Source organism: Notechis scutatus, chromosome Z (assembly GCF_049901735.1).
Source record: "Notechis scutatus isolate UNSWTSFEM ecotype Mainland chromosome Z, rNotScu1.2, whole genome shotgun sequence".
NCBI lineage: Eukaryota > Metazoa > Chordata > Lepidosauria > Squamata > Elapidae > Notechis > Notechis scutatus.
The window spans coordinates 79,336,166-79,348,786 of record NC_142025.1 but is presented as its reverse complement, the minus strand read 5'-3'; the positions used below and the strand labels follow the sequence as shown (position 1 = coordinate 79,348,786).

At 43.7% G+C, this 12,621-nt stretch overlaps 1 protein-coding gene across 4 annotated transcripts in view; it reads right to left on the bottom strand.

The window, feature by feature from the left end:
- The window catches only part of BRD9 (bromodomain containing 9), an 84,751-nt gene that overhangs the window by 71,244 nt on the left and 886 nt on the right, over positions 1-12,621 (bottom strand). For all 4 annotated transcript variants that reach the window (XM_087947132.1, XM_087947134.1, XM_087947133.1 and 1 more), the window contains exons 2-3: positions 8,481-8,701; positions 2,616-2,748 (exon numbers count right to left, since the gene is read on the bottom strand). In XM_087947132.1, the coding sequence (XP_087803258.1) occupies positions 2,616-2,748; positions 8,481-8,701 (354 nt within the window). The remainder of the gene's footprint in view (positions 1-2,615; positions 2,749-8,480; positions 8,702-12,621) is intronic.

Genomic DNA, 12,621 nt, shown 5'->3' with positions numbered 1-12,621 from the left:
GCAGTTTTGACCACCCATGCGGCTGCCAGGTGTGTCTTATGCCACATTGAATCAACCTTTTTGTCCTCTCCTTTAAGACATCAAGTTCGTCATTGAGAGTAGTTGAAGAAGATGCTAAAGCTAACACTTGGTCATCAACCTCGGGTAGCTGTAAAGTTGCTGCTAACAGTGTGTCAACATTGTAAATTTTTTTGTCAAAGGCCATAATTACAGGCCCTGAACCGGGAACCTCAAGCTGTCTCTGCACCATATTAAAGAAAATTTCGTAGGAAGGGATGACATCCACTTCCACTTTTGAGTCCATGAAAACGCTTCATTACCTACTATTTTGTGAGAAGCACAAGGCGTCTCTTTGTTCAATTCTAGGCCGGTTGCACTCTTGGCCTCAGCTAATAATGCTTTAAATAAATGTGGTTTAAACAGGCCTTTAGTATCAGATACCTCTGGCTCTGTTTCCTCCTCTGAAAGGGAATCTATTTCCCCTTTGTCTACTAAACAATAGGAGTGTTCATCCTCTGATGTGGCAGGAGAACATGTTCTGGTTCTAAGAGTCAGTCCAGGAGGATGGGGATATTTTTTACGATGGAGGGAATCTACTCTCGAATCTGCCTGCATTGGATTAGTCATCTGAAATCCTCCCATCATTCCTTGCCCAATCAGTTGTGTGAACCACTGCTGGACCACCAGAGGCATCAATTGACCTTCTGTATTAGTGTGTTGCGTTTGTACAGGTCCAGGTACTGAATGAGCCATTGGTACATGATTACTCCAGTAAGAACACCCTGGCATCTCAGAATCCTGTATGTTAGTAGCTACTTGGCCCAAATTATCCATGTCAGATTCCACTTGAGAAAAAAGTAACTGACTTGTACGATCCTCTTTGGGAGGGCTTAATTGCAATGAATTCACTTGATCTTTTGAAGTCTTTTCTATTTGCTTTGCCAATGTACTATGTAGTCTGTGCTCAGCCTGGCCATCAGCCCTGGTCTTTCTGTTGGCTCTGGCCCTGGCTCTGATCTTGTCAGCTGCCTCCTTTGGTCTTACAGGATCTTTTACTCCCTACCTTTCAGCTGAGTGGAAGCGATCTGCTGTGGAGACAGCACATTGGCAGATAATCCATAATATCTGACAGAAATCAAAATAGCACTCTGACTATAATAAATAAAATTAGAAATAACAAATAATTAGTGTCTTTATCTTATGAGAAAAATATCCAATAACAGCATTAGTCTATTTCAGAAACTTTGTCCTTGAAAACAGAATTCCGCCAATAATTAGGGTAATTAGTTAGCTTAATGTTCCAAATCTCTCCAGGATAATTCTCTATGAGCAGCCATTTTTGGTCATGAGGCACAGTGGAAGCTACTAGAAAATGGCCGCCTCTACAAAATGGTGCTCCACCAATTTTAACCGTTACTGGAGCCTCCTTGTGACAGGCACTACAGCTTTGCTAAGGCTAGAAGCTGGTTGCCTTTACAAAATGGCACTCCCGCCAATTCTGACCGTTGCCGCGTTAATTTTTTACCATTGCAGAACCACGTCACGGCAGTCCCAACAGCTCTGCTTAGACAGCTCTTCCTTACTGGACAGGTTGTCTGACAGGCTTTTCGCTATGTAATCTTTCCGATCTCGGTCCGAACGATCTTGCCTTCAGCTGTTCGTCGCAAGGAAGCTGCTCAGCATTAGGAAACAAGGCAAAACAAATTGTCTTTTGTGCACGAACTACTGAACTCTCCCTTATATGGGCAGGCTACTGAGTTGGCACAAGGTGTCGTTTCAACGCCCCCAAAACCCTATTCCAGGTTTTTGGGGACGATCCTGTAAGCTCCGAGCTGAAGAAGTCTTTGTAAATGCAGAAGCTGTGAAATGAAGGCTTGCGACACCAAAGGCACCAGGCTTCGAAAAGCCTATTGCGCTGATAGTCCCGTAAGGACTGTTGTGTGGATAGTCCAAAATAACAAATATTAACAAAAAAGGTATTACAAACACCCCTCTATGTGAAAGTATAGAGGAGCAAAAAATTAAGCGTGCCAAGACTGAATAGAAGAACTGGAGACGGTGACCTGAAGGGGGTGTGTCTTCAGTTTTTCTATTCAGTCTATAGCCGAACAGAGCTGAATACATCCCATGCATGGATCCTGTCAAAACCATTCTGGAGAACTAAACACGTTGGCTCCTTGTTTTACTAAATACACATCAAGAGAAGGGGAGGGGTCTTAAACTCCCTTATCTATCCCTGCATGCCTGAGGCACGTTAGATGTTGCTTTTAATCCCTACATGAATTGTCTCATCTCAATAAAGGATTCCTTTTGATACGTTTGGTTTACAGAAGTTCGTTCTTGTTGATTGAATAGGAAAATTTCTGTAACCTGACAGCACAGCTCTCACATACAACTTCTGTTGTATGAGGTTCCATGAGAGCACACTTCATTCTCACAGTCACTAAAAATCAGATGAGAATGGGGAGTGCTTTTCAGAATAGTTGTTGACTGTTGGCCTCATTCAAAGTATCATGGTATGTCACTGTTGACATGCATATTATAGTTTTGCATGACTCTTGTAAATGCATTATCATGAACTGACATTACTGAAATACCAAATCTAAATTACTCACTGGGTTGAGTTCTACAGGCCCGGACTGGACGATCAGAGGGTGGATCAACCTCCACTTTTTTTCCTGGATCAAAGTCATCCATTTCACCCTCAGTATCACAATGTTCCTTCTCTCTTTTTCTTTTCTTCTCTTCCTGATATTAAAAAAAAATATTGTCAATATTTTCATATATAAATATACACTGCTCAAAAAAATAAAGGGAACATAAAAATAAGACATCCTAGATCTGAATGAATGAAATATTTTTGTTAAATACGTTGTTCATTACATAGTTGAATGTGCTGACAACAAAATCACACAAAAATTATCAATGGAAATCAAATTTAGCAACCCATAGAGGTCTGGATTTGGAGTTACACTCAAAATTAAAGTGGAAAAAAACACTACAGGTTGATCCAACTTTGATGTAATGTCCTTAAAACAAGTCAAAATGAGGCTCAGTAGTGTGTGTGGCCTCCACGTGCCTGTATGACCTCCCTACAACACCTGGGCATGCTCCTGATGAGGTGGCAGATGGTCTCCTGAGGGATCTCCTCCCACACTTGGACTAAAGCATCCCCCAACTCCTGGACAGTCTGTGGTGCAATGTGGCACTGGTGGATGGAGCGAGACATGATGTCCCAGATGTGCTCAATTGGATTCAGGTCTGGGGAACGGGCGGGCCAGTCCATAGCATCAATGCTTTCGTCTTGCAGGAACTGCTGACACACTCCAGCCACATGAAGTCTAGCATTGTCTTGCATTAGGAGGAACCCAGGGCCAACCATACCAGCATATGGTCTCACAAGGGGTCTGAGGATCTCATCTCGGTACCTAATGGCAGTCAGGCTATCTCTGGCGAGCACATGGAGGGCTGTGCGGCCCCCTAAAGAAATGCCACCCCACACCATTACTGACCCACTGCCAAACTGGTCATGCTGGAGGATGTTGCAGGCAGCAGAACGTTCTCCATGGCATCTCCAGATCCTGTCACGTCTGTCACATGTGCTCAGTGTGAACCTGCTTTCATCTGTGAAGAGCACAGGGCGCCAGTGGTGAATTTGCCAATCTTGGTGTTCTCTGGCAAATGCCAAACGTCCTGCACAGTGTTGGGCTGTAAGCACAACCCCCACCTGTGGACGTCGGGCCCTCATACCACCCTCATGGAGTCTGTTTCTGACCATTTGAGCAGCCACATGCATATTTGTGGCCCGCTGGAGGTCATTTTGCAGGGCTCTGGCAGTGCTCCTCCTGTCCCTCCTTGCACAAAGTAGCGGTCCTGATGCTGGGTTGTTGCCCTCCTACGGCCTCCTTCACGTCTCCTGATCAGGCATGATATTCCCCTCTGAAAAAAAAATCAGGGCCGGCCAAAAGAGACCCCGTGCTGCGCACCAAGAAATCGCACACACAACACCAACGCTACACACCCTTCCTTTCCAGCCGGTCAGGTGTGGATCAGCTCCGGAGCTGGGCAGCCGCTTCCCTGGTGGCGGGGCCAAGGCTGCCACCCGGTGAGCGCCTGCTGCTTTCCCTCGCCAGGGCCGGGTGGTGGCGTGTTGCCCTGCGCCGCATGGCCCCCGCCTGGCAGCGTGCTTCTTGGCACGAGGCAGCCGGGTTGCCCAAGAAGCCCGGCCGGCCAGGCGAGGGGAAGGCAGCGAGGGCCCTGCCGGGCTGGGGCAGAAAACCTGCTTGGCAAGGGGCTGGGGAAGCCTGCGGGCAGAGGACCAAGTGCGCTGGGAGGCAGAGATTCGGCCGAGGCCATCAGACGGAGAGACGGCTGGTCTGCTCCGGTGCCGCTGCTGCCGTTGCAAAGCACCGCCGTGGCTCTTCCTTTTTGCCTTTCCCTTCCCGAGGCAACGCGGGACTGGAGCCGCGCGGAGCTACGCCGGCGGTAGCAACTCCTGACTCAGGGGGCCTCCGAGGGGTGGGGAAGGAGAAGAAGGGGGGGAAAGGGGGGGGCGATTCCCCAAAAAATCAGAATTCCGATTTTAATCGGAAGAATATCATGTCTCCCTGATGTACTGGCCTGTCTCCTGGTAGCGCCTCCATGCTCTGGACACTACGTTGACAGACACAGCAAACCTTGCCACAGCTCGCATTGATGTGCCATCCTGGATGAGCTGCACTACCTAAGCCACTTGTGTGGGTTGTAGACTCCATCTCATGCTACCACTAGAGTGAAAGCACCACCAGCATTCAAAAGTGACCAAACCATCAGCCAGAAAGCATAGGAACTGAGAAGTGGTCTGTGGTCACCACCTGCAGAACCACTCCTTTATTGGGGATGTCTTGCTAACTGCCTATGCTTTCCACCTGTTGTCTATTCCATTTGCACAACAGCATGTGAAATTGATTGTCAATCAGTGTTGCGACCTAAGTGGACAGTTTGATTTCACAGAAGTGTGATTGACTTGGAGTTACATTGTGTTGTTTACGTGTTCCCTTTATTTTTTTGAGCAGTGTATATTTACTGAAAACATTTATTACTGTAATATAAAATTTAGCAAGCACTTTAATTATATTAAACTGAGAACAAAAATAACTGAGAATTTTAAAAGGAAAAATGACTGTCTTTCCCTATAATTGTGGTTATAGCAATAGCACTTAGACTTATATACCACTTCACAGTGCTTTCTCCAAGCATACTGTAGATATAGAAACTGCAGCAGTGGGAACAATAGCCATTGCTATTTCCTCCTTTAGTTGAAGTGATCACATAGGATAACATTTTTTGTACAGAAGAAAACAAATTAACTTAGAAACAGTACAATGGCTGTTGAAATAGAACTTAAAGAAGATATAAAATGTGGACAAAGATATTTTATCTCCTGTCAGCAAGGAGATAGCAAGGAGATATACAGTAGAACCTCTGATCACAACCATAATTCATTCCATAACTTTGGCAATTTCTTCATCTTGTAATGTTTCGTCTTCAGGAATTTCTGGATCAGGGGTCGTGTTTGATTGCCACCTGAATATGTGTTCGTGACCAGATTCAAAAAGTTTGTGAATTTTTTGGTCGGAACCCGATTTAGTCAACTCGACTGGGGCTTGCTTGCAGGCTCACTCACCTCTCCAGGGCCACGGCAGAAGATAGTCAGCAAACATGGTGGGCAAAGGCAGGCTAGCAATGGTGGCCAAGATGAGTTACTGGGTGGGGCAGGGCTAATGGGTGGGCAGGGCCAGGACCAGCCAGAGGTAGCATTTATCTGTTCTCTGAACTAGTTAAAATTATCCCTACTGGTTCACTCGAACCGGTCCGAACCAGCTGAATGCCACCTCTGATTAGAAAGCCCCGCCCCTCCCATGCCTGGGAGTTGAAGGGCAGAAGTGGAAACTTTCTGTGGGGGTAATAGGAGCCATGGTGGGGAAGTGATTAGAATGCAGTATTGCAGGCTGACTCTGCTCACTGCCAGGATTCGATCTGACTGCCTTAAGGTTGACTCAGCTTTCCACCCTTCCAAGATTGGTAATGAGGACCCAGATAGTTCAGAGCAATATGCTGATACAGCAAATTGCTTAGAGACTGCTGTAAAGCACAATGAAGTGGCATATAAATCTAAGTGCTATTGGTATTGCTAAGTGCTCCGTTACTCACTCTGCTTTGCCTCGTTTTCCCCCATTAGAAATGGCTGTTTGCAACACACACAGAGGGGATACTTTCCCCAGAGCTCACAATTCAAGAATATCAATGTGCCGTTTGCACATGAGGTATCTAAGAGTGGGGAAGGCCATGGGGGGCCTAGTGATAGAATAGGCCCTCAAGGGCCTATTCCAACCCACTAAGTTACCTCATGCTTCTCCCTCCTTTCCTGCCAAACGGACTCACTTTGCAAACATCTGCCTCCTTTCTGCTGCTGTTTCTTTGCCTTTGAGGAAGGAAGAGGAGAGGTGGCTTGGAAATGCTTTTCGTGCCGAGAATGGACATTCCTGGGTATCGCACAGGTTCAGGCACCCACCCTCTTTTGCAGAGTCAGGGACCCAGAAACTTTTATTCTTGGCGCAAAAATTGTTTCAGTGTCTCCCCTGAACTAATTTCCACCACCGCTGTGGAAGGATGGGTGCCTCCTCCCCAGCCAGCCAGCATCACCTGACCTACTTCCAGACGTAGCTTGACCAGACGGCTGGCGCAAAGCTTCACTATTCTCCTCCTTGTCTCAAGTAGCCATCTGAACATTAATGATCCCCACTCCCCAGCCAGCCAGCAGCCCATCCCCCCTGCCAGCCAGCAGAGTTCGCTGCACTGGGAAAGGAATGAGACCTCGTAGTTCCCTGGAGCCCACTGCCGCTTCAGCGGGGAGGAGGAGGAGGAGGAAGAGAAGAAGGGTGAGGCTTTGTGCCAGCCAGCTGGCCAGGCAAAGAGTAGGTCAGGCAGTGCTGGCTGGCTGGATCATGGCAATTCAGGTGGTTGCCACCACTAGCAGCTTGAGTGCCCCGACTGCATCCGAGCTGAAGAAAGTGAAGGCGCAGCAGTAGGCTTGCCTTCAAAGATCACTCAAAGTGCCCCATGTGCATGCAGATGGCCCCATGTGCATGCAACTGTGCTCCATGGGACAAGGTCTCATTCCTCTCCCAGTGCGGTGAACTCCAGCAGACTGGATGCGGGTGTGAAGGGCCTGGCCCCGCAATGCTTCCTCGCTCAGTTGAAGACTTTGTTTCTGCCCTCAGACTGTAAGGCTGGCTATAAAATCAGAATCGGCCGGGCGCAGGAACCAATGCTGTCCGTGGTCCAGGTGCGCTGCACACTTGCATGCGCCAGCCTTACTGTTTGAAGGCAGGAACAATGCCTTCAACTGAGTGAGGAAGCACTACGGGGCCAGGTCCTTCACACCTGCATCCAGCCCAATGGAGTTCGTCGCAACATTGTTGTCCTGTAGAGCCCGCCTCCGCTTAAGTGAGGAGGACAAGGAGAAGAACAGGAGTAGGTCAGGCAGGACTGACTGGTTTGGGAGGGGGGAATCATGGCTGCTCAAGTGGTTCCTACCGTCCCCGCTGCTGCTAACATATATATCATGTACGTGTATGTATACACACACACACACACACACACATATGTGTGTGTTTTCTTAAGTTTTCGCGGGTACTTACATGTATGGTATTCAGCTTTGTTCGGGTGTTTTCCCACGTCATTATAGTTGTGCTTTTAAAGTTGTAGCAACGTTTCGACAGAATCTCATCTGCCATCATCAGGCATATACCTGATGAAATACCTGAACAAAGCTGAATACCATACACACACACACACACATCTCACCCCCATCCCCACCCCCACCAGGGCAGCCACATCCCTTCACTAACATGCTTTCTACCTCCATTCGCCACGTCAGCATGCAGTGCAACTAAAATAATCCGTGGGACTATGGTAAAAAAAATATTTCAATCTTCCAACTTCTCACACACATAAAAAAAGATCTCGCAAGGTTGGAAGGTCTGAACATTTTTTCTTTTTACCGTAATCCCAAACTACTTTTGTTGCCTTGCACATGGTGATGGAGAACTGGGCCTGTGCCCATGAATGTCCACCAGGATGACGTGGGCTGATAAGTGATATGGGGCAGCCCCTTAGTTTCCAGAATGGCCACGTGGGCCACATCTGGCCTCATCATGGGCCAAATCTGGCCCGTAGACCTTGAGTTTGACACCCCTGCCTTAGAGATTGCCTGAATTTATTACAACCAACTTCCTTAGTAAAAAAAAAAACATTTTTCTTCAACCTAATGGAGTTAAGGGTCTTTCTTTCCTAAGGGACCGCATTGGGGCAGGTCTGACATATAGGTTATATCCCTTTAGGACAAAGTGGATCCTTCCAGTTGTATGACTTTATGACAGTGTTTAAACATATTTAAAAGTGTAACATAACATATATTACTTGAAACTGTTGTTTACCTTTCTCTTTCGCCTTTCCTCTTCATCAAGATGCTTTTCTTTCTCTTTCTCTGATTTTTTTTTCTTTTTCTTTTTCTTTTCCTTATGTCGCTCTCTCTCATGATCTGATCGGTCATCATAATAACTGGAATCATGTCCTGATCCTGAAAGTTCAGTCACTTCACTACCTCCAACTTTTAGCACCAATTTCAATGGCTTTTCCAAAGGTTTGTCCATATAATCTAATCAAATCAAATAACAGTAACAAAACATAAAATTTATATATATTTTTGCACTGCAACAAATCAGAATGAATTCTTCATATCTGCCTTCTCCAAAAGATCTTGAGTAGATATTTCTGCCTGAAGTAACCCTTGCAGAAAGATAATACGTAGATATGAGGCAACAGTCATGTATTCTTGATTTCACTAACTAATCAAGCATCCACACCATTACAATTCAGGTGATATATTTGTATTATGGAAACCATAATACAAATGGTTGAAAAAATGTTGCATATCAAGGAGGCTGTGTATTGAGACCAACTCTCTAATCAGAAAAATACTTTTTTTGTAAACTGTGTTTCAAATAACTTTACAATTTATTAGTTTCTGAAGAACACAGTCAAACTTCCAGGACACACAATACTATGTAATAGTTAAAAGACTGGAGAGACACAAATTTAAGTTCACTCATAGGCATAGAAACTCATTGGATATTTTTGGCTAAATTATAATTCAATCCTTCTCCAAAGTGTAAAATATTTTTGTGTTAATAATCATTTTCAGAAACAGATTTATATATGTAAACTAATATTCCCAATATCTACCATTTTCTTTTACAATTATTTTTTCTGTAACTTTCTAGTTTTATATGTTAATCCAGCAAGGAACGTATTACTATAGCATGTCTCAATTTATAATCCTTGATTGTTAGTTCTACTGACATTGTGTTATCCGGAAAGAGGTTCAGAAGGCTTTCTGTCAAATGAGATGGAGCTTTTCCAAGTCTATTATTCAGTAATCCCAAGTGAAACCTGCTCCCACCCCACTGGTCTTCTGCAAGGACCTGAAGATCTGGCTCTGGCAGTTGACTTGAGGCCCCAATGGGGGGATTATCATGGGTGGTAGGAGAAGTATCCTACCTCCCCACCTCCATATCCAGCTCCCTACCCTTTAACAATCATCTTTCTAAAAAATGTTAATTTTACTAACTTAGGGGGAGGATAGAAAGGCATCATACTCTGATTAGTGATTTCAGGAGAAATTCTTTTTATTATAAGAAGAGATAGAGGGATAATGAATGGGCAAAAGATATAAATATAATGATTTAATTAAGATGGATTAAATAAGATAGAATTGTGAAGAGTGATATGTGCTGCCCATGCAAAGAGAGGTAACTGGGGCCAAGGTACTTTACTAAAAGATTTTTTTTATGTTTGTTTGTGTTTGTTTGTGTTTTATGAGAATATTGGGGAAATTCCTGTAGAAAGACAGGAAAAGATTTAAATATGTAATGATTTGTTTGTTGTTGAAATTTTCAATAAAACTTGTTTAAAAAAAAAAATCATCTTTCTCTGACTGTAATGCTATTTTTATTGTTTTAAAAATAATTATAAAAACTTGATTAAGGGGCAAGATTGAACCACGAGGTCAAACATTATCAGAAAATATTTATTTAGTTTAAGTTTAAATATCTAAGACCAGAGGTACTGCATCCCAAAATACTGAAGAAACTAATAAATAGGCTTATAAATTATTTTTGAGTAATCAGAGAGAATTAGATGAGAACAAGTCTTCTCTGTACCATCATAAATAGGGAAAGGTCCATTAAAGTCAGTTGGATATTAATTTCTAGAAAAATATTAATCATATAAGAAGAGAAAATACATGGCAATTTTGATGGATTTCTTTAAAATGGAACTGGGCTAGACAACAAATGAATTGCATTACAAATAAAATTGATGAAACCAAGTTGAAAATAGATATCTCAATTCCTATTTTCATATTCATAAAATAACCTGGATCAGAAAAATATAATTGCTAATTTACAGATAATACAAAGGGAACCAACACTGCAATGCATCTGCAATAAATAAATAAATAAATAAATCCATTTCTATACTGCAAATAGGCTCTCAGGTGCAAGAAAAGTGATAATTCCTCTCTATTCTATATGGGTCAGACAGCATTTAGAATGTTGCGTTTAATTCTGGGCACTGATTTTAGGAAGGACACAAACTAGAATATGTGCAGAACAGAGCAACAAAGATGTTAAGAGGTTCAAAAGAAAAACAGATGGATATGTTTAGCCTGGAACAGAGAAAATTGTGTGGTGATATGACAGCTACCATCTTCAAGTGTTTGAACAGCTGTCACACAGAAGTCAAGGCAGAACTGTGGTGTTTTTTTACAAGTAATTTTTGAGGTAAGATTAACTAATCCATTTGTAAATGGTCCAAGGTTCCCAGTGAACTTGGGGAATCAAATGGATCCTAATAATTTTTTCCTGATTTAATCCTAAAGCTCTCTAATTTATATCATAGCACTCTGCTGAAATCCTTATCACTTCATAAATTGAGTATCTTCATACATTTTATCTTCATACAACATAAAAGGTGTCTGCACAAATAAGAACTATACAGGTGAAACTCAAAAAATTAGAATATCATGCAAAAGTTCATTTATTTCAGTAATGCAACTTAAAAGGTGAAACTAATATATGAGATAGATTCATTACATGCAAAGCAAGATAGTTCAAGCTGTGATTTGTCATAATTGTGATGATTATGGCTTACAGCTCATGAAAACCCCAAATCCACAATCTCAGAAAATTAGATTACATGCAATCAATAAAACAAGTATTGTACATAGAACAATATCAGACCTCTGAAAAGTATAAGCATGCATATGCACTCAATATTTGGTCTGGGCCCCTTTTGCAGCAATTACTGCCTCAATGCGGCCAGGCATGGAAGCTATCAGTCTGGGGCACTGCTGAGGTGTTATGGAAGACCAGGATGTTTCAATAGCGGCCTCCAGTTCTTCTGCATTGTTCGGTCTCATGTCTCTCATCTTTATCTTGGCAATGCCCCATAGATTCTCTATGGGGTTCACATCAGGCAAGTTTGCTGTCCAATCAAGCACAGTAATCCCACAGTCATTGAACCAGGTTTTGGTGCTTTGGGCAGTGTGGGCAGGTGCCAAGTCCTGCTGGAAAATGAAGTCAGCATCCCCATGAAGCTTGTCTGTGGAAGGAAGCATGAAGTGCTCCAAAATCTCCAGGTAGACGGCTGCGTTGATCCTGGACTTAATGAAGTACAGTGGACCAACACCAGCAGATGACATGGCTCCCCAAATCAACACAGACTGTGGAAACTTCACACTGGACTTCAAGCATCTTGCAGTGTGTGCCTCTCCAGTCTTCCTCCAGACTCTGGGTCCTTGGTTTCCAAATGAGATGCAAAAGTTGCTCTCATCAGAAAAGGGGACTTTGGACCACTGAGCAACAGACCAGGTCTGTTTTTCTTTAGCCCAGGTAAGACGCTTCTGACGTTGTTTGTTGTTCAGGAGCGGCTTGACAAGAGGAATGCGACATTTGAAGCCCATGTCCAGGATCCGTCTGTGTGTGGTGGCTCTTGATACACTGACTCCAGCCTCAGTCCACTCCTTGTGAAAGTCCCCAACACTTTTGAATGGCCTTTTCCTGACAATCCTCTCCAGGCTGTGGTCATCCCTGCTGCTTGTGCACCTTTTCCTTCCACACTTTTCCCTCCTACATAACTTTCTATTAATGTGCTTTGATACAGCACTTTGGGAACATCCAACTTCTTTTGCAATTACCTTTTGAGGCTTTCCCTCCTTATGGAGGGTGTCAATGATGGTTTTCTGCACAACTGTCAGGTCAGCGGTCTTTCCCATGATTGTGATTCCTACTGAACCAGACGGAGAGACCATTTAAAGGCTCAGGAACCCTTCGCAGGTGTTATGGCTTAATTAGCTGATTAGAGTGGGACACTTTGAGCCTAGAATATTGAACCTTTTCACAATATTCTAATTTTCTGAGATTGTGGATTTGGGGTTTTCATGTGCTATAAGCCATAATCATCTCAATTATGACACATCACGGCTTGAACTATCTTGCTTTGCATGTAATGAGTCTA